The following is a 27844-nucleotide window of genomic DNA, read 5'->3' on the forward strand; positions in this document are numbered from 1 at the left end:
GGTGTTCCGCATATCATCTAAATATGGCTCGAAACGATAGGGTAACATTGCCCCGGTCACTTCACTCGATTGTGAGACGTTCTCTTCTTTGAAAAGAGTTTTCGTGTCAGAAGGGGCGTCGGAAAAATCCCCAAATCTCTGTTGTCTGTCTCCCATCTTCTCATTGTTCCTCTCCCAAAACAAGTGGCACTACGTGATTTCAGTCTCGAGTGTCCCAGTGTGACGTCTACTGATGACGTTGCAGGCAATATGGCGACCTCCTGGATGGGGAGTGAGACCGCCGCAACTTTGCGCATAGATGACAGGCTCTCCACTAATATTTTTTCGGATAGACATTGAAGTGAATAATGTATTTTTCATGACAATATCTATTTTAGAATGTTTATAGGCATGTCACTTGGGCTTTGAATATCACGACTCCAAATGAGCATCCTGCCATTTGTCCCAAGATATTTTCTCTATCTGACCCTTTTAAAATTGTAGACTAGCCGATCTCAACGTTATATCCCAAAATCCAATTCGTGCTGGCACTGACCGTACACATCATTATTATGACTGCTTCTTTCGCTTTGTTTAGAAACAAAACACACCAACAAAAATCTAAACAAGAGTGCCCACAATATGTGAGCACCAACCGCCAAGCAGTTATTGCATTGTGGAGTCTCATACCTGTGGAAAAAAAACAAATAGTGTAGAAATGTGAGCCACCCCTGGATGGCGACCAGTCCAATGTTTAAATATTTGCTGATATTGGCCCGCGACCAGCCCAGCGCTTATGCATACAGTACTTTTGTGTCCAAATTGTAAAGATACCCCATAGCCTTACTCCACAAAAGGAAATTATAGCAAACCAGAAGCTGCAAATGCAAATCTTAGGTCACAAAACAATGAACAGCTTCATAAGTTCTCGTTCATTTTCTAAAATTAGATTTGCTCGACGTCTGCTCGTCTGGTGGACCAACGTCGCCAAAATGGCACATCTTCTTCCGCGCGAACCGTTGTGATGCGCCTTGCACTAAAGAAATAGTCCGCTCGTTTATTGGAAATAACACACTAAATAACCACCAAATGCGAACAAAACAGCCCGATTGTGAGTAAGGAACAGCCGCAGAAATTACTTCGCGCAGCGGTGTCACGCATACTGATCAGTTTGACCAAAAACAATAAATAAGAGCCGACCACACGAAGAGGAAGCGAGGAGATTCTCATGGCGCCCGACTAGAATGAAGCCACATGATCCTCGAACCAATGCCTCTGCTATTTAGCGCCGCTACGTTTAAGGACACGTTTCTACTCGCAAATAGACGGTAAGAAAAAAAACCAGGAGATTCGCTAACCGGTTTACGGGTTTTAATTTTGTTCAGGGAGCGCGTTTGGGCGGTCTGGCACGACTTGAGGCCCTCCAGGTCCCCAGTTGAGCTTCAGAGAATGCCTGACGTAAAAGACGAGTTCGCCTGTTGGAAAATGGCGACGCGGCACAGGCAGGATCAAGGGCAGCTAGGCCAAAAGCTACTGAATGCTAAAAGGCGTCGTTTCACTTGTCTGCTTTTGGATCTTGTTGCGACCCAAATGTGGACTTCGACAAGCCAATACAATATGTTCGCTTGCGTTCATGTCCGACAGCCTTTGAATGTAGTTGGTCATTACGCTTTGTTTGGACAGCGTTACGCGTCAATTCGGAGTAGGTAAAAGACACGGGAGCCGAGATGCGTTTGAGTCCCATGTGTCGTTAAATCCCCAACGACAACAATGTGCACGTTGCTGAACTCATCACTAAACTACGATGTCAAACATACTTTAACCAAGTAGTTCTTGAACTTTTTACACCAAGTAGCACCTGAAATAGTGCTTATCTCTCCCAAGTGCCACCGTTGAAGCGCCGTACTGGTACCCCAAGTTGACCCTAGAGTTCATCAAAACAAATATATTTGCCAAGATTGTTTTTTTTTTAATTACTAAAAGTACAACAAGTATACCGCGATTGGCTTATGACCAGGTCAGGGTGTACACTGCCTTCCCCACAAAATCAGCCGGGGCAAGCTCAAGCACGCCCGCGACCTATATGAGGCGATAGATACGGAAAATGGAGGGCTGGAGTACAAGTATTGTATATTTAATATTGTGAGCTACTGTAATAATATGCACAAGTTTAAGATGAGCACTGCTATCAAATATAAGGCCACAAAAAAGATGACGATCCAAGTCAAAAGTAATGCACGTGAAGCCACAATTATAAATATAATTTTATAAAAGATTATATACAGAGGTTATTATACTAACTGCTAAATAGTTCAAATGTAGTTCAATGCACTGTATTTGATAAAAAAAAAAGTAAAAGCACAACAGCTTTAACTGGTGGTTCCCAAACTTTTTTTTATGCTCTGCCCCCCTTTTGGAGATGACATTTTTCTGCAACTGCTATAGTTTGAAGTGTTGATGGTAGTTCATGGTACCCCTGCGCCCCCCTGTCATAACACCATGCTGTTCCCAAGGGGGTGTGCCCCCCCCCCCTCCCCAAATTGAAAACCACTGGGTCTAACGCCTCAATTCTTGTCACGTTGATCGGACTCCCATTTGCTCAGGGTGAAGTCATTTGGAAGGATGTTCAATAATACTTCCTTTTCCCCCAGGCCGATACCACAAAAAGTAGTAACTCTAAAATTCACTAAGTACTGATTGAACTATTAATCTATTATATGAGTATGACATAATTGAAAGGAAACCTCTTTCTCACATATGTGATGACACTGCGTAGTCCTAACTACAGGCAAGGAGGACTTAATGGCAAATTATTAATTTTCTTCTTCTGGACTATCGATCACTGGTTCGGGAGCTTTCAGGAGTCCCTGATACCGTGAAATAAAGGTATCCATCCGTACTCGCCCATCCTTTGTTACAGCGGTAACTTTGGGATTCACGTCATTTTCTCACTGTGAACTATGTTTGTTTATGTGGTTTTCAATAAACACATGAAAACACAAATTTGTTTTTCTGGTGGTAGTTTACCGTGTGGGCGCCACGGTGGTTCAGATGGAAAGCGTTGGCCTTACAGTTCTGAGGTCCAGGGTTCAATCCCGGACCTGCCTCTGTGGAGTTTGCATGTTCTCCCCGTGCCTGCGTGGGTTTCCTCCGGGTACTCCGGTTTCCTCCCACATTCCAAAAACATCCAACATTAATTGGACACTCTAATATGCCCCTAGGTGTGATTGTGAGTGCGGCTGTTTGTCTCGATGTGCCCTGCGATTGGCTGGCAACCAGTTCAGGATGTATCCCGCCTCCTGCCTGTTGACAGCTGGGATAGGCTCCAGCACTCCCTGTGACCCTTGTGAGGATAAGCGGCTAAGAAAATGGATGGATAGTTTACCATGTTTTTCCATCAGTGTTGAGAAAAGATATCATTTTTAATAAACGATTCATACAGAAATCTAGGTAATCCCTAAGCACTGCCAACAGAACGTTATAAATATTTTGAGTGTTAACATTAGTAACATGACAGTTACATTGACAAGTGACATTAATAATAATGATAATAATTAAATAATTAATAACTTTGTTACAGTATTAATTTATACAGGGCATTGTGACGTTTATAAAAGTGGAACTCTTGTTAGTTGGAGATATTTAAATAAATATTACTATGACTAGTCTGCACAGTGGAGCAGCTGTCGGGCATTGGCTTCACAGTTCTGAGGACTGGGTTTCAAATCCCGGCTCTGCCTGTATGGAGTTTGCATGTTCTCGCTGTGCCTGCGTGGGTTTTCTCCGGGCACTCCGGTTTCCTCCCACACCCCAAAGACATGCAGCATTAATTGGACACTCTAAATTACCCTTAGGTGTGATTGTGAGTGCGACTGCCATCTGTCTCTCTCTGCCCTGCGATTGGCTGACGACCACTTTAGGGTGTACTCCGCCTCCTGCTCAATAACAGCTGGGATAGGCTCCAGCACTCCCCGCGACCCTCATGAGGATAAGCTGCTCAGAAAATGGATGGATGGATGACTATGACTACATGCATGGTCAGAGACTGATGTATTAATTTCTTTTCCAGTATTGATGGATTCCGAGGAGAATGAGGTGGAAAGCAGCAGCGATGCGGGCCCCTCGGGCATGGAGGAACCGTCGGAAAGCGGAATGGGCATGGAGTCATCGGAGGCCATGTCGGCCGACAGCAGCGATGCTGCCTCCTCTCACGCGCAGCCGCCCGAGTCCGACTGTCATGTGGGACAGAGCTCTGAGGGACTCGTGGTAAGATTTCTCCAGTGAATTCAACAGAGGCTGCTAATGTTAGCACGTCTGCCTCACAGTTTTGAGGTTCTGGATTCTGATCTAGTTTCTGTATGGAATTTGCATATTCTCCCCTTGTTTGCACGGGTTTTCTTCAGAGGTGGGTAATAATATGTTATATTTACCTGAATAACCTTTTGGAAAACTTGTACTTGTTAGAGTTGTACTTTGATTAGGAAGGTACAGTACTCCTACTCGGTTACTATACATAAAACTAACTTAACTAAAGGTACAACAAAATTCTACACTAATAGGTACGGAAAAAAAACCTTACTTACTTACCACTGCACTTCGGGAAAAAAAAAAGCTAACATTATCGATGAGATACGTAATTGTACGTAAGACTTTTTACAATTGTATCCAGGCATGTTGAGAAGTCAGCGTCAATGGCCGAATGTAATTTCTTTACGTTTGGTTGTGATGAAACAAAGTTCCAATAAAGGTTGGAAAACAATGTGCAACACAAAATGATCACTAAGCAGCAGCTTGATGGTGAAGTGCTGCCTCCATGAGTGAAAATGTGGCTTTCCTCTCGCTTTCAGATTCTGGGAATTAGATAAATTATAGATTGGTTGGCCGCAGCACTCAACTTCTGATCCAGATTGTCATTGTAACCAAAGCCCATCCATTGACTCATTTAACTGAGAAAGAACTGAAATTGTTGGTCTTTTGTGGATTTTGACCGACGAACGTTAGTGAGCTTTTACGAAGAAATCTGGGAACAGTTTTAAAATATGAAAACGGCACAACAGATGCCATGACCGTTAGCGCCTGACCAATATAATTTTTTTTTTTTAGGCTCATGCCGATATTTGCCGGGAAATATTCCAATCACGGATTAATAGGATGACTTAATTTTAAAATATGTCCATCCATCCATCCATCCATCCATCCATCCATCCATCCATCCATCCATCCATTTTCTTGGCTGCGTATCCTCACGAGGGTCGCGGAGAGTGCTGGAGCCTATCCCAGCGGGCAACAGGTAGGAGGCGAGGTACACCCTGAACTGGTTGCCACCCAATCGCAGGGCACACGGGGACAGACAGCCGACAATCACACCGAGGGGCAATTTAGAGTGTTCAATTAATGTGGCATGTTTTCTTTCGGGATGTGGGAGGAAACCGGAGTGCCCAGCGAAAACCCACGCAGGCACGGGTAGAACATGCAAACTCCACACAGCCAGGTCCGGATTGAACCTGGGACTTCAGAACTGTGAGGCCAACACTTTCCAGCTGCTGCCTTTTAAAATATGTAAGGAATGAAATAATTTATTTTCTGGTCCTTCAATGCTTACAACAACAAAGGAAGAACATTTGACTATTCTGCAATGCTTTTAATTTCGCAACAAAGATTAATTTCCAAGTACATTAACATGCAAAGTCTTACGGCCATGCTACCGTGAGAACGCCCGATCTCGTCAGATCTCGGAAGCTAAGCGGGTTTGGCCCTGGTTAGGACTTGGATGGGAATACCAAGCGCTGTAAGCTTCTCTCCCCGGCTAAATGCAGAGGTGTTGTGTCATGAAGGGCATCCGGCCTAAAACTGTGCCAAACAAATATGCGTTCATCTAAGATGACATGCTGTGCCGACCCCTAATGGGACAAGCCAAAAGGAAAAGAAGAAGATTAGTAAGTAAGTAAGTTTCTTTCGGCTTGTCCCTTTCAGGGTCGCCACAGCGTGTCATCTCAGATGAACGCACAATATGTTTGGCACAATTTTTACGCTGGATGAACATGCAAAAAAAAAAGCATCATTGCTTGAATTTATCTTTACATTTTGGCCATAATTCTCTCTATCACTTCTGCTCTGTGTGTGTGAGTGATAGATATTTTGCTTTAAACTTTAAGACATCAGCAACGTTCAGCACCTCTACCAAAACGTTTTGCACAAGACGATGGCTCACACAGCGGAGCCATCGTTAATACCGTATTACCCAACGAACACTGTTCTGTTGGCTTGTGCTTGCTGCTCATAGTGGAAGAAGACTTTCAGCAGCAATTTATATGAGGAGGATTTGAGCATTTTCTTCTTGGAACAAAATCCCTCGAACAGTTTAAAGGCATCTTGTGCTTAAAATTTGAACTAAGGATGAGTAGTGAGGGAGCTGCGACACTTGCTACTGAGGGTAAGGCATAAATATATATATAAATAAGGTATAAGTAAGAACAGTAAAGCGAAGGATTGGGTGATTTTGAAAGGGCTGATATCTGCAAAAACCTATCGATCGGTTTGGCCCTAATCACATGTACCCATTTTAAGGTCTTCATCCCAGAGACCAGCTCCAGCACGGACGTGCGAGTGTCCTCGGTTCACCTCCCGGATTCCTCCTCGGTTGCCCAGTCCACTAGCGTGTCCAGCGTGTCTACCATCACTCAGTCGGTGCTGGTGTCCGAGTCGGCCCAAGTGCTCGTTCACTCCAGCGCCACATCTGAAGGAGCCATGATTGTGTCCGACTCCACTGCCTCTACCTCATCCGACCTAGGCTCAGCCATTGACAAGATCATCGAGTCCACCATCGGTCCTGACATCATGAACGGTCTCTCCACGTCCTTATCTTGCCACATGCTGGATGTTGCGTTTGGATTGCCACTGACCGCAAACTGTACTTTTCCTACAGGTTGCATTGCTGTAACCAGTGCAGAAGACAGGGATGCAGAACCAACCCAATATCTCATACTACAAGGTCAAGACGATGCTATCTGTATTAATCTGCGTGTTCGGGGATCCTTTAAAACGGAGGTGTTTGCGGCCTGGCGTCTATTGCATTCATTTTTAGGGATGCTAGTCATGCTATAATAGTTGTAACACAAGGAATGGTTACTCAGACAATCAAGCAAATGTTCTTAAGCAGAACATCCTCTCTCTGTCGTTTTGATTTTCATATCTGCTGTCTGCTTTAGGTGCTCCTATGGTAGCGCATATGTCCTCTTCGGCCCTGTCCAATCGCATTGCCGTCGAGTCACTTTCGGAGGGTCCCACCTCAACCTGTCTGGACCAGGGAGACATGCAGAGAAGCCTGGAGCCCGATCAACCCGACGACCAGGCCGGCCACTCTGGCTACCCAGAAGACAGCAGCGCTCAGCCCGATCAGCCCCAACACTCGCACCTCTCCCAGTACATGGACTGCAGCGCTGATGGCCCGGACCAAACAGGGGAGTCCTCATCTTCCTTTGCGGAGTGTGCTGAAGAACCGGACCAGACGCGCTCACAGTCGAGCTTCCCCGACTACAGCGGCGACAACAGCAACCAGGACTTGCCCGGATATGTCGAATGCAGCAAAGCGGATTCAAACCCCACTAGTCAGGGGAGCTACGTGGTGGAGTGCAGTGCCGGGTATCTGTGCGCTGTGGACGACGGAGAGCGGCCGCATCATTCGCGCGCCTACATCGACAGCAGTGCCGATCACAGGACGCAGACGAGCCGGCAGTACGCTTCTGAATATGCCGGCGTCGCCGCTGCCGATTCTGAGCAACCCGGCTGTTCCCGCTATCAAGTGCGGGACGACGATGACGACGAGCAGAACCAGGATCCTGATCAGCCGCGGCAGCAGCCCCAGCATTCATGCTACACTGAGAACAGCAACGGCCCCGAGGCGTCCCTTTATACTGACGACAGCTCCTCGTCAGACCACCCTGTCGCCGACGCTGCAGATTCAGGGGGGGTCCCAGAGGCGGCGGAGTGTAGCGAGAGCCAGCCGGGGCCCTACATCAGCAGCAGCGGCACGTACATTTCCAACCCCGAGCCCGACGTGGCACCGCGTTGCTCAGTCAGCCGGGAAGAACCTAGCCGGGAAGAAGCCGCGCCGGGCCAGCAAGTGGGTGCGTCGGCCGTGGCGGAAGGCTCCGCAGACCGGGCACCCAACCTGGCTGAGCTGGAGGAGATGATGGAAGTTGTGATTGTGCAGCAGTTCAAGTGCAAAATGTGTCCGTACAAGAGTGTCTCCAAAGACACGCTGATTAACCACATGAGGGACAAGCACTTCAAACCTGCAGGTAGGTGCGCACGGATGACTTCATGTTCCAAAGACTTTTTTGCCACAAAGGTTTCAATGGCACCGCTAGTAAACAACAATAGCTGTGATATCAATTTGAACACATAATGTGATTCAAAATTAAACATGGTGGCAATTCAGACATACGGTAAGTAATAGCCACTGTTATTTTTATTAAAGAAAAAGAATGTGTTCATAATAAGAAGCTGGCAGTCTGCCTCACAATTCTGGGCTTTCAATCTGGCCTTTTGGTGTGGAGTTTGCATTGTTTCTTCACGCTTCCACGGTTATTTATTCCTACATTTCAAAAGCATGCATTTTCAGCAGATCTCAATGTAAGTGTAAATACTTGTCTATATGTGCCCTGCGAGTGGCTAGCGATCATTCCAGGGTGTACCCCACTTCTCAGCCGAAATCAGTTTGCACAGGCTGCAGTTCACCTGCTATTCCAATGAGAAGTGCCGTAAGAGAGATATCAATTTAGGAGCAGACATTAAAAGAAAACTAATTTAGCATCTCATTATGTCTATATTTAGGAGCAATTGGACTGGACTTATACTGCGTTTTATATATGCCGTCACCGTGACCAAAGCCAGTTTACAAAGACTCACATTCAACGACTCACACACACACATTCATACAACAATATTTACGAGTGCCCGATGTTATGATATGGATATGGATGTGGTGAGGGAGGACATGAAGACTGTGGGTGTGAGTGAGGAAGATGCACGAGATAGGCTTAGATGGAAAAAGATGACATGCTGTGGCGACTCTTAATTGGGACAAGCTGAAAGGAAAAGAAGAAGAAGAAGAAGCCCTGTGTTATGATACATGTTCTAACCTTTATATTATGTGCTCCTATCTGTGTTCAGGGGGTTTGCAGACGAAGCGCAAGCGTGGACGACCTCCCAAAAGCGCAGTGCCAGCTCTTCGTCAGGCGGACCAGGTGGAGGAGCCGCTAGCAGAGAGGAAAGCATCGCAGGCGAGGGTGTCCGCATCCTATCAGGCTCAAGAGGACGGAGATCAGGAAGAACAGATTCCAGATGCTGGCGCTCTCGATGATTCTGAAGGTCAGTGTTCAAACTCTCCCTCGATTAAAATGTTGGATGACTGAAGCAGGGTACAACCCTAGACTGGTTGCCAGTCAATGAATGGGCACAGAGAGGAAAAAATTAATAACCTAACCCGGATGTATGAATGCCATACTTATAACTGTGATCATTGTTGGCTATGATTTAAAAAAAAAAAAAAAAAAAAAAAACACACACTGCTTCAACTCTAATCACAACCCTGGTCATTTTTTCCTCAGAGGACAGTAACTACAACCCAGCTGAAGAGGACTGTCGTGGAAGATTACCTGCCATTTTAAAAAAACACACAACTCCGATATCTTCCTCCTCTCATACTCGTCCCCGGCGTAGAGTTGGGCGCCCGAGGAAATACAATCTTCTGGAAGAAGATGACAACAGCCAAGGTGGGTGGATCATTTCCCAAAGAGCGTTAGAGCAGAGGTGCGCGTAACTTGCACGTCTCTCATGTGTGAACTTTCAACTTTCAAGCAAGTCCCAAGTTATTGTGGCAAAAATCAAGTTGAGTCATAAGTTAAATAAGTCAGAACTTAAGTCATCTTTCATAAGTCCTAAAAGTGGTGTGATTCAGGTCATGTGACCCAAGTCCCCCACCTGTGCCTGGAAAGACCCGCCTGCTTGACAACTCTCACAGTACAGTATGTTCATCTCTTGTCGCCCGGTCACAGAGGCAGAGAGTTTGGCAAAGAAGCCGAGAGTGAATGCCGACCCGAGTGCCGCAGACGAGGCGAGCACTTCAGGCTTGGACAATGGCGGGGCCACTCCGGTGGCTGACGAGGACGCGGCGGAGGCGGTGGTGAGCCTGTCCGACTCCGAGAATAAAGACCCCTCGTCCAACTCGCAGCCTGATGAGTCCTTTGAGAGGAAACGTGGCCGTCCCTCCAAGTGCTTTCTTCGCAAGAAGTACAAGAAGCATTTGAGTCGCAAGTGGGTGATATTTCGCTCCTGTTTATCATTTTTTGCTACACGTTACATCTTTCACGGTTTAAAGTTTGAATGAATTTTTTAACATTATCCCCATTCAAATATGAATGCAGCCCTATGGGGGCACAAGCCGGTGCAATCTGTAGGACCCATCCCAAGCCCGGATAACTGCAGAGGGTTGCGTCAAGAAGGGCATCTGGCTTAAAACTAACATCAATAAAAAATAATAATGAAAATGGAATGAAATAATGAAAAAATAACATGAATAATTACTAGATGAGCAATCAAATAGCTAGGGTTGGCAACACTGTGCTTATGTAAAGTTCTCTCCGTAAGTCAGGGGTGCCCACACTTTTTTGCCCCAAGATCTACTTTTCAAGCAGCCAGCCTCTCTCCATCTACCGATGGGGGTTTGGGGAGGCTGCTGAGTGTATCATCGCCGGGGTGGGGGGCATCGCCACGACTGTCGTGGAGAACGCAAGAGACAGACGGTAAATAGGAGGCCAGTTTGCTAGAACGCACCTTCATGTGCGCATGCGCGGTGACATGTGTCAGAAAAGGCCAGGATTGGTCAAATGGACTGTCAGTCAGTCAATGCGTGCGAGCGATGTATTGGCCACACCCGAATCAAGTGACGAGATGGATGATGGGCTGACGTCTGTTTTTTTTTTTTTTTTTTTTTTTTTTTTTTTTGGCATGCAGTCACGCGATTGACCAAAACTGGCTCTCAATCACAATCGACGCATTGAGCACCCCTGGTGTAAGTAGTGCACATTAGAGGGGGTGCTGTGAAAAAAAAAAAAAAAATTGGCGTCACAAAGTACTTGAATGTATTATGAAATGAATTACTAGCCCCGTTCTAATAATTCATTCAATTCATAACCAACAGTCATGCAAAGTTTCCTCTTTCAGTCGGTACTACAAGTCCCTCAAGCCGTTGCTGAGACCTCACAACTGCTGGATCTGCGGCTCGCGCTTTCTCACCCAGGAAGATTTGCGCTTCCACGTAGACTCCCACGAGGGAAACGATCCGGAGCTCTTCAAATGCCTCCAGTGCAACTATCACTGCAAGCGCTGGTCCTCGCTCAAGGTCCGGAGGCACCCCGGCGCACACACTCACTCACCTCAGCTTGTGTGTGCGTAACATTTTGTGCGTTTGTTTGCAGGAACACATGTTCAACCACGAAGGTACGAAGCCTTTCAAATGTGACAAATGTGACTACTCGAGTGTTTACAAGAAAGATGTCATTCGTCACTCTGCTGTTCACAACAAAGAAAAGTAAGTTCATTGGTCAGTGGACACCAGGGGTGAGCAAAGTATCTGAGTATCTACATCATCAAGAATCCTGTAATTTGCATTGCATTTATTTTGTGGTTTTCTTCAAAAAAATGGTTGCTTAACATCAATCCATCCATTTTCTGAGTCAATCCCAGCTGTCAATGGGCAGGAGGCGGGGTACACCCTGAACTGGTTGCCAGCCAATCGCAGGGCACATGGAGATAAACAACAGTCGCAATATTTTTTATTTTTAGTCTCCAATTAATGCATGTTTTTGGGACGTGGGAGGAAATCGGAGTGCCTGGAGAAAACCCACGCAAGCACGGGGAGAACATGGAAACTCCACACAGGGGGGGCTGAGATTGAACCCGGGACCTCAGAACTGTGAGGCCAACGCTTTGCAGCTGCGTCACTGTGCCGCCCATTTATTTATCACAATGCTTAATTGATTCATTCTAAATATTGAAATAAATAAATGGCACTGAAAAAAATCCATCCATCCATTTTCTATAGCGATTCTTCTCATTAGTTTTAAACCTTTTGGAACCTTAACTGGTCACCAGCCCTGCCGCAGAAAATGAGCAATATTATATACATTTAAAACCTTTGTACTGAGTGTGTTAAAATTATTGGTAAATTAATTGTAATTATAAAATGAGATTGCCATTTTGACATTTATTTCAAAATTATCAAGGAATGACCTGGCACTTTTGAAATTCAAATATGGTCCATCGTGCATTCAGGTTTTGCCCACCCCTGGTTTACACAGTTAGATGTATGAAGACAAGTTTTAAAAATTCTAATTGCATTTGTTATCCTTTCATCCACCAGGAAAAAAAAGACAGAAGTGGTAAGTTTTGCCATTGTAGAGGAAATGTTATGCAAAAATATTTACTTTTTGATGTTTCAAATAAGTGTGTGTGTGTGTCTGTGTGTGTGTGGAGTGCCAATCCACCCATCAAGTGTAAAATTATACAATTAATCTTTTGTCGTCTCTCTACTTTTCTGAAATTGTTTTTATTGCATAATTTTTGTAATTGACAATCCTGCTCCCAAATTTCTATACGGAAGCACTGCCATGTCCAAATCTAAAGGTAAGCAGAGCTGGAGCGTGTAGATTACTGGTATCTTTAAATGTATTGGCTTCTGAAAAACATCACAACAATGTATGGAAAAGTTTCTGAGTTTCATTTTATTTTTAATTAAGTAGTGCTTTCTGTGAACCCCTAAAAAATAAACGCAGCTCTGCTTAGTGTATCGAAGACACCACGAGTTGTATATACAGTACCCCACTCACATATAGTATTTTCAGTCAGTCAGATACAGTAAATAAATATAGATGGAGACAACCCAAACACGCAAATATTTCAATACAGACATTTTTCCATCACCTGTTAAGCACAATGGCAGCAGTTGGTTTTTGAACGCTTGATGGGTCAACTACCTGTCCTTTCTCTTAGCAGGTGGTGACTGTATCTGAGTTCCCGTGTCCAGTGTGTCACAAAGTTTATACCATGCAGAAGAGGCTGACTCAACACTTGAAGACCCACAGCGCAGAGAAGCCGCACATGTGCGATAAGGTCTGGCGTCCCAAAATGTTATTCCAGCAAGTTAGCAACCCAGTGGCCGAAATGAGTTCCGTGACATTTAAAGTCAAATGTCCAGTTTTAAACGTAATCTGTTTCTTTTTTTCCACCTTTCAGTGTGGCAAATCCTTCAAGAAGCGCTACACGTTCAAAATGCACCTCCTGACGCACCTTCAGAGTGTGGGAGACAGCAAGTCAGTAATATGAACTTTGTATACCGCTTCTTTCTTATGTAAATGGTGATTGAAAAGTGACCATTTTAAAATACATATAAATTATGTATTTATCACCCTGAATATACACTAAGATTCAAAAGTTTGGGGTCAGCCAGAGTCAATTTGAAAGCTTAATATTTTAAATAAAACTTTTTTTTTTTAAACCAAATTAACAATATCGATAAATTTTTTGCTCGGTATTCCATGACTAACCTAACGCGCTGCGTATTCCTCAGTTTCAAGTGTGAGTTTTGTGACTACACTTGCGCCAACAAGAAGCTGCTGCTCAACCACCAGCTGTCCCACACCAGCGACCGACCCTTCAAGTGCGACTACTGCAAATACACAACCTCCAAAGAGGAATTCCTGGTTTCCCATCTAGCCATTAAACACACAGGTCAGTTCAGTCGGGTGTAAATATGTAAGATAAGAGATGGGCTACACAGATTATTAAATATGATATAAATATGGTACCCAACAGTGGTTCAGACCATTATGACACAAACCATCCATTTTATTAGCCCCTTATCCTCACGAGGGTCGCGGGAGTGCTGGAGCCTATCCCAGCTGTCAACGGGCAGGATGCGGGGTAGACCCTGAACTGGCTGCCAGCCAATCGCCGGGCACATGGACAGAGACCTAACAGCCGCACTCACAATCACACCTAGGGGCAATTTAGAGTGTCCAATTAATGTTGCATGTTTTTGGGATGTGGGAGGAAACCGGAGTGCCAAGAGAAAACCCATGCAGGCCCGGGGAGAACATGCAAACTCCACACAGGAACGGGATCGAACCCGGGTCCTCAGAACTGTGAGGCCAAGGCTTTCTAGATGACCCACTGTTCCACTACACAAACCATGTAAAAACATTCAAAAATGTGTCGCAATAAATTTTAATATGCAAACCCAAGTACCAAGATCTGTTTTAATTTTTTTTTTCACATAACAGGTACATAAAAACTGAATAATCAGTACAATGATTTGCAAATTCTTTTTTAACCAAACAAAATTGTATCCACTACAAGGATGTATTTATTGTTCAAATTGATAAACATTTATTTTTTTGCTCATAACATTGTGGATTCCATTGTAAATAAGATAATGTTTACATGACATGTAAACAGACCATAACATATGGATGAGGTTAACGGTTAACGTCTCATGTGTAGGAGACAAGCCTTTTGCCTGTACTTTGTGTCACTTTGGGACCAAACACCGCAAGAATCTTCGGCTCCACGTGCAGTGTCGCCATCCGGAAGCTTTCGAGGAGTGGTGCGTCTCACACCCGCCTGTAGAAGCCAAGACCCGCCGCAAGCCTTTCTTAGCCCTTCAGCACGTGGAGGAGTTAAAGCAGCAAAGCGAGGAAGGGTCGCAAGCCTTGCCAAATGCCATCGTGAGTCGTCCTGCCCGCTTTTCATTTGACACCCAGTCATGAGGGAAACAGGAAACCATGCTTTCATTCTGTTTTCACACCCCGAAGGTTTCACTAGACCCTGCAGCCCTTCAAGCTATTCAGGGGATAGGAAATGCTTCCGTGTCCCAGGATGCACTGGGAAACACCACCATCATCTACGAACAAGGTTGGACACCATTACACTGTGGATTATTCAACCTCTTATTTTCTCTCTGAAAAAGCAACAATGGTCCTGGGTCAATGTTTATTATCCTGAAAGTGATCAAATTAACATGATCAACGTTGTTTAAAGGTTCCATATTTTGGCTATTTAGACCAGGGGTATCAAACCCATTTTTATCGCGGGCCACATTGTAGTTACGGTTTCTGTCAGAGGGCCATTATGACTGTCCATCCATCCATTTTCTTTGCTGTTTATCCTCACGAGGGTAGCGGGGAGTTCTGGAGCCTATGCCAGCTGTCAACGGGCAGGAGGCGGGGTACACCCTGAACTGGTCGCCAGTCAATCGCAGGGCACATCAAGACAAACAGCCGCAGTCACAATCACACCTAGGGGCAATTTAGAATGTCCAATTAATCTTGCGTGTTTTCGGGATGTGGGAGGAAACTGGAGTGCCTGGAGAAAACCCATGCACGCGCGAGGAGAACATGCAAACTCCACACAGGCGGGGCCGGGATTGAACCTAGGACCCCAGAACTGTGAGGCCAACGCTTTATCAGTTGATCCACCGTGCTGCCCCATTATGACTGAAACCTTAAAAATCTTTAATTGACCCATCGTATTCACACTTTAAATTTACCAACTAGTTTTGGAATCAGAAATCAAGAGTAATGGGTTTTTTAACTATTGTTGATGTTTTGTAACACAAAAATACTTGCAATAGCTCAACATCATCATTTATGATATGATCATTTTGAAATTTTGGTTCGGATTTTAACAACAAATCATGGAAATTGATACACATGATTTGCCTTCGCGGGTCACATAAATTCCTGTGGCGGGCCACATCTGGCCCCCGGGCCTTGAGTTTGACACCGGCGATTTAGACCATAAAGTGACAGTCTAACATGGACCTCATATCTAAGTGTCAATTTCATATCAAATCACACATTGGCTTTTGTCACTTGTGTGTCCAGAAAAGGTCCCCTTGACAGGTACTTTTATTTGACCCAGTTTTGTATTCTCTTTGGTCATCACTCGCCAGCCAATGTCAGGCAGGGGAGCTGTGGACAAACAGTTGGACTCGTCGCCACTCCGTGTCAGAACACATTCTTATTCATATGTAAACAACGCATTCACACTGATGGAAAATTTCTTCTTTAAAGAAGCTAACGTCCTAATATGTTTTTGGAATGTGGGAGGAAAAAATATGCAAACTTCACACAGGAAGGGGGAAGCATTAAATTGTGAGAGTTAAATTGTCTACTGTGCTATAGCTAAAAATGGGTGAATTTCACCCACAACAAAATAGTAGCTTTCAAGTTTTCTTTCATAATTCACTGTACTTGAAGAGAAAACTTTGATGTTTTGGTTGTGTGTGCTCCTCAGGTGAATCTGGTGAGCTCTCCGCCCAGAATGCCCTGAGTCTGTTGCTGAATATGAGCAACGCCCGGGAATTGGTTGGAAACTCCTTACAAGTTGGTCAAACTGCTAATTTAACAAAATGACTTGATTTAAAAAAAAAAAAAAAAAAAGAAATCCTCCACCTTCACCGTTGCTGATTGTGATCTTCAGTTGGCTGTGCTCAAGTCAGACGGCAGCGCTGAGGTCAAAGCGCTGGAGAAGGAAACGTGGAGCACGGTGTCGGCGGCACCGGACCAGGCCCACAAGGTCGTCACCGTCCACGTGTCCGAGAACGGCGAGACTGTTTTGCGGGAGGCCTATGCGGCCGATTCGGAAGACATTGCTCAGATCGCCATCGAAACCTACGCTGACGATGGGGAGTTCAGTGTGGTGGAGCAGGTGCAGGTGACAGAAGAAGTCCAAAGCTCTGAGTGCAGGTGAGCGAGTTAAAAGACTTTTATACATGATGGACATCCTAACCAAAGCTTATGCTTCCAAGTAAACTGGCTGGCTTCAAGGTCTGAATTTCCAAAAATTTGAGTTATTAGAGGTGGCCTTATCTAAAAATCAGCGCCACAGTGACAAGTATTGCAGCATGTAAACACTGTAACATTCATGAACAACATCATTCAAACACCAATCCTCCATCCTTATTTTAAATAGATTTTATTTTAGATTTCGATCAAATTAAAAAAATGTTTAAATTCCTTTGACACATCTTTGAAGTAAGCACACTAACTTCATAGCTCCAAAATATGAGTAATGCAGTCATACTGACTACAATAACTGTGAAGTAAACAAAGTGTATGACGGAGCTACAAGGTTGCCAGCAGGAACTGCTATCTTAGCCAAAAAAACGTGTAGGCTACCCCAAAAAAGGACCATTGGCCATGTTGTCCCCAAATGGTCACACGGTGTGTTGGGTGCCAAAATGTATTTGTTCAATAAAAGACCTACCATGAGTCTTCAGGTTATCCACACATTTTTTCATTCATTAATACCGATAGAGTTGTTTTGCATTAGGGGCTGTGTGTATAGTTTGGATGAAAATGAGCCCAAGAAGTGTTTGTATGGAAGTAAATATGTGCCACCAGGATTTGAATTTGAAATGTAAAGTTATCACGTTCTCAATAGTTGCTACAATTCGTTGTCTGAAATTCACCATCTGTGCCAGCAGGCGGGGTTACTTCAGGTCAGAACCAAACAGCCTGCCGTTCCAGTTACGTTTTCTTAGTATGTGACATCACATGACTTAGAAAGCGTGACTGCCATTGGCTGGCTGATCGGTTCTGACCTGAAGTAACCCCGCCTGCTGGCACAGACGGTGAATTTTAGACAACAAATTCGAGCAACTATTGAGAATGTGATCACTTTACATTTCAAATTCAAATCCTGGTGGCACATATTTACTTCCATAGTTTGCTTTATACATTTTATGTTGTTCCTATTTAATCTTTATATTTTTCAAATTAGGCATAAAATGAAATGACGAAAGATGTATCTTACATGAACAAATAACTTGCATCCCACTATTAACACTTGTATGCATGAAGAGACTTTTAGGCTTTCATTAAGTCTATAATGGTGCGTTAATCAAATATGTGTAACTTCAGTATTGTGTCTAGTCGGGCTGAATTTGGGTTTCATATGTCCATAACTGCGTATTGATCAGGCAAATCCTGGTTGCCACTTTTTTTGTATAGAAGCTTTGCTGCATAAACTGGCACAAACTTGGGACTGCAATAAATGTCCATGAAAACGCTCTCTCTTTCTTTCTGCTGAAAGACATATCATGCTGTTACAGATAGCAATTTTACATTGAATTTTTTTTCACCCATGCCGTCATATGCGACTGCCCACATTGCAAATGCCAGAAACCGCCATTGGCCACGACCACAGCAATGATGAAAACTAAATTCAAAATGTGTTAGCGCTCAAAGACAAAATCTCTTGGGACAAGTTCTTCATCGAAGGAAATTGCTAAAATGAGCTTTAAATCTGCTTCATAGCAAAATGGCAGATTTCACGTTTGGTTGTGTCCTGACTTTTGTGTGGGTTTAATCATGATAGACCTGCTTACCAAATTTCATGCCGTTGCATCAAGTGAAGCTGGCTTTGAGGGATGAATTTGTAAAATGTGAGTTGACTTTGTGAGTTAGAGATTGTGTTTTAAAGTGATACATCAGACCGTCTCATCTTTCCGTGCACGCTTCAGAACTGTTGGCAATCAGATAAAATGTCAACAAGTTCACCTTAAACGGAAGACTTGAAATGACCGAACTGACTGTGGCTTTTGCAGCTGGAGTTGTATGGAAAAGCTATTTGGCCTGAGAATTAATTGCAAAAAAATAAAAAGTGACATGAGACTCATCAGATAATCAGGATATGAATAATTCAACGTTTTTTTTGTTTTTTTTTAAATCCCCACAGTTCTGAGAAGAACGACCATGTTCAAGCTGCAGAAGAGGCCAAAGCGGAGAACCTGAAAAGTGACAAGTTCTACCTGGCTTCCGGGCTGCCTGATGGTGTCCTGCAGCAGGTGGAGGTAACGACATTGTTTTCTCACAACTGCGTGTTCGCACTGAGCGCGTCTCACGTGGCTGTTCGCTCGTAGCTGAGCAGCGAAGCGCCTGCCTCTCCTCCTGCGGCGAGCGTGCCCAGCGTCAGCACCAAGAAGTTCTCCTGCCGCATATGCATGGAGTCTTTCCAGTGCCGCTCGGACATGGAGAACCACAAGCGGGCGCACTTGGATCCGAATACTTTCAAGTGTCCCGACTGCCCCTTCACTTCTGGCTCCTGGCCCGAGGTCAAGGTGGGTACAGAAGACCGTGTTGTCCTAACCCAAAATGCACACGGAACTAATTGGTAGCTGAAGTTGAAGATAAAACTGTCCTCGCGTGTGCGTGTGCGTGTGAATGGTTTTGTCTATATGTTGCCTCTGATTGGCTGGTCTAAAGTCAGCTGGGATAAACTCTTAACACCCCTGTGACCCGAATGAGACAAGTGCTATGGAAAATGGACTGTTGAGAGAGAACTGTTGAGAAATGACTGTTTTGTTTCTTAACATGTATCTTACATGTTTTTCAAAAGCGCCTTGGGTAACCACAAAATGCTGTCCCACCTAATGTTTGTTGGGTTCAGACTCACATGGAACTGCACTCGTACTTGCGGCCTCACAAGTGCCCCAGCTGCAGCTTTGCCTCCAAGAACAAGAAGGACCTGCGCAGACACCTGCTCACACACACCAACGAAAAGCCATTTTCTTGCAAATTCTGTTGCCAGAGGTAGGACCAAAACATTCGATTTACTGTCTATGAATTGTGTATGATTTAAATTGAGACATTTTCTGCCCTGCATTTGACTGGCGAACGAGTCCAGCGTATAGAGCTCGTGCATGTGACGTCACAATTTTCACGGCGCCATATTGCCAGTCAAACAAATCTGCTCGACATTTTGGGAGACGTTGAACCGGAGGAGAATATTTACAATACCCGAGACCTGTTGTGCTGTTTGTTCTCACAACAGAGGAGATAGATATTCAAACAGATCATTCTATGGAATACGAGCTGAAAAGACCAGAAAATATTGATGGATTTTGGGAATTAAACATGATGACTGGTGCACAACCAAAATACACACACGCCTATGTAGCGATCGCTTCACTTCAGGTAGGAACTATTCTTCTTAATCTCAAATTTCCAAGAAGTATTTATAATGCCAAGTTGACTCATTTGAGAACAATGCATATTAAAAAAAAACAAACTGTTTGTCGCAGAGGTTTATGGAGGTTAAGTGTTGCCGCAATCGCTTCCGTGTACGTTCGTGAAGACGACTCCATCCTCTTTTTTTTTTTTTTTCAATCATAGTTAATGAATGCGAGTTTGTGTAAAACAAGGGGTCTTTTATTTAGATATTGGTATTTGTATTGAATACTAGCTGAAAAAAATCGATGGATTCCGGCAAAGGTTAACGTGTCGCCGAACGCTTCCGTGTTCACGAGCCTTCAACCCATCGCGTTGGGTGATTTATTCCTGATTGAGAACAGATCCAGCAACGAATTATTTGTATATGTCCAGACTTTTATACGCTTTCAAACTCTTCTGTGTAAATCCCGATGACTTACTCACCGGAGTGCCAAGTGTCTCTCATTTTCCCACGTACCTTTGTTTATTATCACGTAAATGTTGAACGGTATCAGACAAAACTGTGGGCGTTGTGCTATAAGACATATTTTTGTTTCGTCTCAACGGACTTAGCAATGAACAATGCTTTGTTTGACCGGCAATATGGCCAGTCGCGTGATTTCAGTGACGTAGGTGCACAAGCTCTATATCCTACCTCAAATCCAAAATTGGCTGGGATAGATTGCCATTTCACCTTCGACTTCAGATAAATGCCCATCTTTTTTATAATGATTTCATTTTAAAAAAAAATCCCTTTTGCTTCTAAAAGGAACCAAAGACAATGACATTTTTCAAAATAAGTTTAGCCTTTCTGTCCCCCCCAACACTTCTCTTGGGTTTGCTTTCCTTGGATTTAACACCAACCTTCAAAACAGTTTGCATTAACTTGATCAGCTACCATAGAAATAACAGTAATCCTGATTTCTTTTTTTTTTTTTTCCTTGAATGGGGATGAAAATCAATACTTTCCGTTGAAAAGAAATGTGCCTTTTGTATTATTTTGTATATTTGAGGTTGTAATGAGCAAACTTTCGGTGGTGAAGCAGTTGATGTTTTTCCAGCTTCAATCGCAACGGTCACCTCAAGTTCCACATGGAGCGTCTCCACAACCAGGAGCAGACCACCGCCGGCACGCGCAAGAGCCGCGCCGCCGCATCGCAGCAGACCATCATAGTCAACAGCGACGAGGAGGCGCTTGCTACGCTGCAGTGTAAGACTCAAAAATAATCCGGACACTTGATGGCACCCCAGACACAAAACCGTTTGCATGCAACACAATCAAAAGTCACTTTGACGTCACGTCCCGGGAAATGTTGTGCAGCCCTGCAGGCCCACCAGGCAGTCATCACCTCAGATCAGCTGCAGGCTCTCAGTCAAGAGCACATCATTGTGGCCCAAGATCAGTCTCTAACAGAACAGGTAGCACAACGTAGCATTCACCCAAAGTTACGCATTATACTACAACATCCTGGTTTGCTTCAATCAGGAGGAAGGCACCTACATCCAGCAGATCACCACCATTGATGGACAGACGGTCCAGCATCTTATGACGGGGGACAACCAGGTCACCGAGGTGACGAGTTGTAATTCTCCAACTTGACTGTGATCACTTCCAGGGTGTAGACACAACCATACGTAAAAAAACAAGTTGCATGCCAGAAAGTTGTTTGTATCTCGAATTGTTTGTAAGAAGTTATTTTTCCACTTCTCAACTATCACAGTGTATTCTTTAGTCCCTTTTCTCTAGTTCTTTCTCTCATAGTTTAACCGTTGAAAACTTCCGTCCTTCCATTTTCCGTACCGCTTATCCTCATTAAGTCGCAGGTGAGCTGGAGCCAATCCCAGCTGACTGAGGGCCAGAGGCTGGTACATAATAGACTGGTTGGGTGCCAATCAACAGTACACATGTACTTTGCATGGGGTTTTCCCTCTAACATTTCAAAAATGTGAAGAAAATGCCCATGCGGGTCAATGTGAGTGAGAATAATTGTTTGTGTGTGTGTGCGACCAGTCCAGGGTGTACCCCGCCTCTTGCCCCAAGTCGGTTGGAAAAGGCTCCACCTCACCGGCCATTCTAATGAGAACAAGTGCTATAGAAAGTGGATGGATGGAAAATGTAGTTATCAGTACATCTCTACAACAGCTGCATGAGTACGGCAAATGCTAATTAATCCTAGTTAGCCACTCTTCTTGACTAGTCTTTGATTAACGTCTTACTATACACTCTGGAAGCCAGTTGAGCTCCGCATTGAAGTGCAAAAATGGTGTGTTCAGGTGCAGTACATCATCTCCCAGGACGGCGTGCAGCACTTAATCCCGCAGGAGTACGTCGTGGTAGCAGACGGCAATCACATCCAGGTGAGTGTGCGTCGCGGCGAGTCGAGGGCTGTGCGTGAACGACGTGACGATCATCCGCTGCGAACGTCCCTCAGATGCCAGAAGGACATATCATCCAGTACGAGCATGAAGAAGGAGTCTTTCTGCAGGAGCAGCAGGTGATGCATTATAACAGATGACGCCCTCCTAGCATTTATATTCTCAAAAGTCTATCTACTCCAGGGGTGCACAGCCTTTTTACCCCAAGATCTACTTTTCAAGTAGCCAGCCTCTCGCGAGCTATGTTATGTTGCCTCCTATATTTAAAATACAGAATTAGCTTTTTGTGCACTGTGTTGTCTGTGTTTTCATCCTGGATCAGGATGTGCCAAGGTGGATTTTAAAATGACACACTATCTCATCCTGCGCTTTCTACTTTGGCTTTAGACCAGACCAAGAGAAAACCTTAATCATTTTTTCTTCAATTATTCACATAGTCTGACAGTCATTTTATCTTAAAACAGCAGCATTTCTTTTTAAATTTCTCCATTACTATCGAGAGTACACATAAGCAACATGTCTTGCGCGTCTTTGCTCTACTTTGCCCAGACTGTGTTGCGAACTAAAGCAGCAGTGGTGGACGCTGTCATTATAAAACACATTTATGGGCTGCATAAGTACTGTAACATTTGTAATTATAAGTTTACGGCTTTAAGAGCGGGGGAGCAGGTGTAAGGCAAAGTAGGAAAAAGAGAGTGTGGCGGAGCAGCGGTCGTTGTTATAGAAAGTTTCGTGTGCTGCCTGAAAGAAACCAGTGGCTTCTTCTTTTCACTTTTTACAGTACGTCTGTGAATTGCGCCATTGGATGTGACAAGCAGTCATCCCTCACTCATTGAATCACATTACAAAATACCACAAACTGAATAGCTGTATGTTATACTTTCAATTTGCATTGGATTATTTTTTTTTTGCGTGCAACCCAGAATATCTGCAAAGAGACTGCATCAGCGGTGCACAATTGTGCACGCACGCAGTTTATAGGGAACATTGGCTGACGTCTTTTTTTTTTTTTTTTTTGCTGGCACGCCATCCCACGATTGACCAAGACTGCCTTGATCACGATCGACACATTTAGCACCCCTAGTGGACTAACATATCTTTCATTAGTTTTGCCATTTCCCCTCCTAAAGTTGGTCAGTTAAAGTTCCTTCCTCATTCCTGTCATCAAAAGTCTAAAATAATTATTTCAAAATTGTTGTGACCCTTGTTGAGGATAAGTGGATTGGAAAATAGAATGTTCATACACCTAAATAATCAATGATGTAATATGTAATAACATTATCAAAAATGGGTGGGTGGATGGATAGATGTAAAATATATGGATTTTTTTTCCAATAAAAACACATTAACACACAGTCGACTGCAAAATCAACTGATTTATTGTAAATTTAAAAAAGAGCATGTTAAAATAAACAGTTTTACAAATCCATCTTATCAGGCATGTTTTTGGGAATGTGGGAGGAAACTGTAGTACCCGGAGAAAACCCACACAGGCATGGGGAGAACATGAAAATGCCACGCAGGCGACGGAGGATTTGAACCTCAGAACTGTGAGGCAGACGTGCTAACCGGTCGTTCTTCATGCCGGCACATTTGACATGTATTTATTAATACATTTATGATTTTCATATAATTGGCTGTAAATGTATAAATACTTATACATTTTACTTTTTCACAATTTTTTTTTTTTTATTGAAATATTTACATCCTCTTTGTTTTTTCAGGATAATTACCTTTTTCTACAGGTTCCGCAGCATAATGGGAGGTTTCATTAAAATAACTTTGCTTGCGTCCTTTTTTTTCTTTTAAGATCGCAGTCAGCACTGACAGTCCGATCCAGTACCTGCCGGCTGCCTCAGAACAGCAAGTCCTGGAGGCCACCCCACACCCTGCCGTTACAGGTCTGTACTCCGATTGGACTGATTATTTAGTGGTTCACTCCAGGATGTCCGGCCAGATTCACATCATTAATAACATCTGTGCAATTTAATGAGGTCCAAAGCAAGATCGGGATCAAAAATGGATTTTGATTTGTTCAGTGAGAGGTTACAAATATTCGGAAAACAAGTATGAAATGAAAGGTACTGCTTGTGTAATGATGCAAAATATTAAATTGGAACATACACAAGTACGTAAACCTTTTGTTGACAAGTGACAAGCGTACAGCAGCTCGCCAGTCCGCGGCTAGCTTGAGAAGCTAACATAGCAAATGTCTAATTTGCAACTGTGGACTCTCGAATGAAACTCGTTTTTCCCAATGTGAATGATTCCATCGAGTCAACACCAGGGTTAGACGGATACAGGCCTAAAGTCATGGTTTTATTATAATTTTTTTTTTATTAAAAAACAAAATGACACCGTACAACACAAATCAACAACAAATGTGACCGCTAAATAAGATCTACATTTGAAAAACCAATGTTAACAAACGACATTGAATATAACAATAAGGATGTTAATTACTGCAAAAAAGAAAAGAAATCAACATTTCATTGCGGGAATGGTGGGGCTTGACATTTGGTTAGCATTAGCAGCTCGCTTTGTGAGCAATCACACAGATATTCTCAGTAGTTCATCACTATAGTGACCTCATGAATCACTCTTTTATTTCTTTTTGATTAAATCTTTTTAAAATTCACTTTCTATTCAATGTCTCAGCACAACGGCTAGCATCTATTTGACAAGAGGCTTTCTGTCCTTTTCTTTGCCACGTATTGATGTAATATTTTCACGTGTAGTGCCCCCAAATATCCCAACTGAAATTCCATAGTTGGATAAAATTGTACCTTTGTTTTGATACTCACAAGAAAAGTTTAAATTGAAATTTATTTGTATTTATATATTATATTATATATATTATAGATTTGAAATGACCTCTCTAAGAAACTTCTATAGACAAGAAAAGGCAGTTTTGTTTTCTCATTCAATTCATAATTGCTCTTAAACCAAAAAAAAAAAAATCTACGTTATCCTTACACTTTATTATTCCGGTAGAATTGTCAGTAAAATATGCTAATTGCTACACTACTGGATGCAAATTTTTCTATGACATTTCTGTTTGTCACTTCAGAAATAAAATATGAAAAAAGTCATAGAATAGCATTTTCACAGAATAAATGAAAAGCTTACAATCAATTGCTTAACGACCTTGACGATATGCAAAAACTTTGATCAGTCACTAATTTTCTTGCAAAAGTTGAATCCTCATTTTATTTTGATGAATAAATATATATTTTAAAATGTACTGACTATATAAATACAGGGCGGCACGGTGGATCAGCTAGAAAGCCTTGGCCTCACAGTTCTGAGGTCCCGGGTTCAATCTCGGGCCCGCCTGTGTGGAGTTTCCGTGTTCTCCCAGTGCCTGCGTGGGTTTCCTCCGGGCACTCCGGTTTCTTCCCACATTCCAAAAACATGCAACATTAATTGGACACTCTAAATTGCCCCTAGGTGTGATTGTGAGTGCGGCTGTTTGTCTCTATGTTCCCTGCGATTGGCTGGCAACCAGTTCAGGGTGTACCCTGCATCCCGGGATAGGGTCCAGCACTCCCCCCCCCCCCCCCGCACCTTGTGAGGATAAGCGGGGCAAAGAAAATTGATGGATATAAACACAGGGCGGCACGGTGATTTTGCGGGAAAGCCTTGGCCTCACAGTTCTGAGGTCCTGGGTCCAATCCCGCCCCCGCCTATGCGGAGTTTGCATGTTCTCCCCGTGCCTGTGTGGGTTTCCTCTGGGCACCCCGGTTTCTTCCAAAAACATGCAACATTAATTATAATATATATATATATATTGCCCGTTGACAGCTGGGATAGGCTGCTGTGACCCTTGTGAGGATAAGCGGCAAAGAAAATTGATTGATGGATATGGATGGATGGCTATAAATACAGCATATTTTTATCTTGTTGCTTCGCGACTTGACTCTTGACTTGAGGGCAAACGATATTAAGATGTACTTGTGACTTACTCCCACTTGTGTGTCGTAATATTGTATATCAGTAACCCGCAAATATTCTGTCCCATTCTCTACTTGCAATTTGCCGAAAAAAAAGCCCCTGTAAAAAACACGAGCCAATCCTGGAATTTACAGACTTTGTCAACTGGAGTGCCACATGGAAACTATTTTTTGGTCTCGTTGTCCGATCCCGACGGTCCATTTTATTCGCCGTCTCTTACATCAGGGCCCTTTTTTATTTTATCGAAGTTCCACTGTATGCAAAAGGTTTGGTGATTTCAGACTAAAGTGTGGTCCACTTCTCTGTTGCAGCGGTGGCGGACTCGGCGGTGATGGCGCAGGCTGTCTACACGGAGGCGACGGCCGAGCAGTTGGAAGAACTTCAGCAGCACTACGACGTCATTACCTTCACCGCTGAGTAGCTATACCGCAACACCTACACTGAAAAAAAAAATGAAAATGAACCAGTACTTAGTTTTTGATGGACAATGCACCCACTGAACATTTTCAAATTAAATAAATTGTAAGAACTTTTTTTTTTTTATTGTACCTGCTTTGTCATCCAACTCATCTGTATTTATATTATCTCGACAATGTCGCCAGAAGAATCTCTTGCAAAGTATACAGAGCAGCGTTTATGAATATTTTCCTTTGGGGAGAAAATTGACTTGTTTATTTAAGTTAGAGTGCCCAAAAGAATGTTTATAGAAAAAGCTGTACATAACTTTTTTTTTTAATTTTGTTTTTTTTTCTCTTCTGATGAATCTCAAGTGTTCAATAAGCTAATAGCTGACACCAAATAAATCACTTTGTTTAGCTTAAGAAGAGTTTGGGAATTTATGTTTGACATGGATTTTTAGAAAATACAGTTCTGGAAAAAACTAAGACAAAAAATGTATTCGACCCTGGTTAGTGTTTTGGATTAGGGTGTTTGTATTTGGAAATCTTGTTGTTAGCAGTTTACATATAGAACAAAAACAAAATGACATTCAAACATGTACCAGAAAATGGGAAATTTTTCTTTTTTTCCCAGAGCTGTATACCTGTAATCACATTTTTCTTTTTCATTTATGTAGTTTCTGTTTTTATGGGATTTCTTGAAGAGATACAGTTGTACCTTGATTTATGAGATGAATCACTCTCATCCCAAATCAATCAAGAATTTTTTTTTTGTAACATGTTTTTTTTTTTATTTTTTATTTTTAATGTACTGTATGAAAAACATGCAGTGATAACATAATAAAAATGAGTGCATTTTTTTGCATCACTTTCTGTGAATGTCATAATTTTTGTTTGGTGGTCTCCCCCAAACGTTGCGCGTCCTATTAAAAAGGTGTGGCACTCATCTTCAAATCAGTTTAATCCCAAAATCAAATTTAAAACATTCAATGCTCTTGTCATGCGAAGTACAATCCCATTCATCCATCCATCCATCCCTTTTCATTGCCGCTTATCCTCACGAGGTTCACGGGAAGTGCAGCC

At 43.3% G+C, this 27844-nt stretch overlaps 1 protein-coding gene across 3 annotated transcripts; it reads left to right on the top strand.

Moving 5' to 3' along the window:
- The first annotated feature begins 1030 nt into the window (after positions 1–1030).
- Positions 1031–27553, top strand: LOC133510554 (zinc finger protein 335). 3 transcript variants are annotated; one of them, XM_061838606.1, is made up of 29 exons: positions 1031–1307; positions 1365–2865; positions 4049–4245; positions 6547–6823; positions 6905–6970; positions 7188–8279; positions 9154–9351; positions 9591–9755; positions 10038–10296; positions 11206–11383; positions 11460–11572; positions 12404–12422; positions 13033–13152; positions 13276–13352; positions 13610–13770; positions 14542–14765; positions 14853–14952; positions 16336–16424; positions 16522–16787; positions 18781–18895; positions 18965–19162; positions 19492–19634; positions 21095–21243; positions 21355–21452; positions 21520–21606; positions 22308–22391; positions 22466–22528; positions 24220–24310; positions 26675–27553. In XM_061838606.1, the coding sequence occupies exons 3-29, from the start codon at positions 4054–4056 to the stop codon at positions 26782–26784; spliced, it is 4734 nt and encodes a 1577-aa protein (XP_061694590.1). In that variant the 5' UTR covers positions 1031–1307; positions 1365–2865; positions 4049–4053; the 3' UTR covers positions 26785–27553. The 3 variants fall into 3 exon arrangements, with proteins under 3 accessions (XP_061694590.1, XP_061694582.1, XP_061694597.1); XM_061838598.1 differs by lacking the exon at positions 1365–2865; XM_061838613.1 differs by lacking the exon at positions 1365–2865 and having other exon boundaries at positions 13036–13152.
- The last annotated feature ends 291 nt before the right edge of the window (positions 27554–27844 follow it).

Source organism: Syngnathoides biaculeatus, chromosome 2 (genome assembly GCF_019802595.1).
Source record: "Syngnathoides biaculeatus isolate LvHL_M chromosome 2, ASM1980259v1, whole genome shotgun sequence".
Lineage (NCBI taxonomy): Eukaryota > Metazoa > Chordata > Actinopteri > Syngnathiformes > Syngnathidae > Syngnathoides > Syngnathoides biaculeatus.

Bases quoted from the DNA above. Each gene is read 5' to 3' on its own strand.
- LOC133510554 (XM_061838606.1), top strand. From the start codon at position 4,054: ATGGATTCCGAGGAGAATGAGGTGGAAAGCAGCAGCGATGCGGGCCCC. The intron at 9,352-9,590 runs GTCAGTGTTCAA...TTTTTTCCTCAG, and splicing joins CGCTCTCGATGATTCTGAAG to AGGACAGTAACTACAACCCA. The intron at 21,453-21,519 runs GTAGCACAACGT...TGCTTCAATCAG, and splicing joins ATCAGTCTCTAACAGAACAG to GAGGAAGGCACCTACATCCA.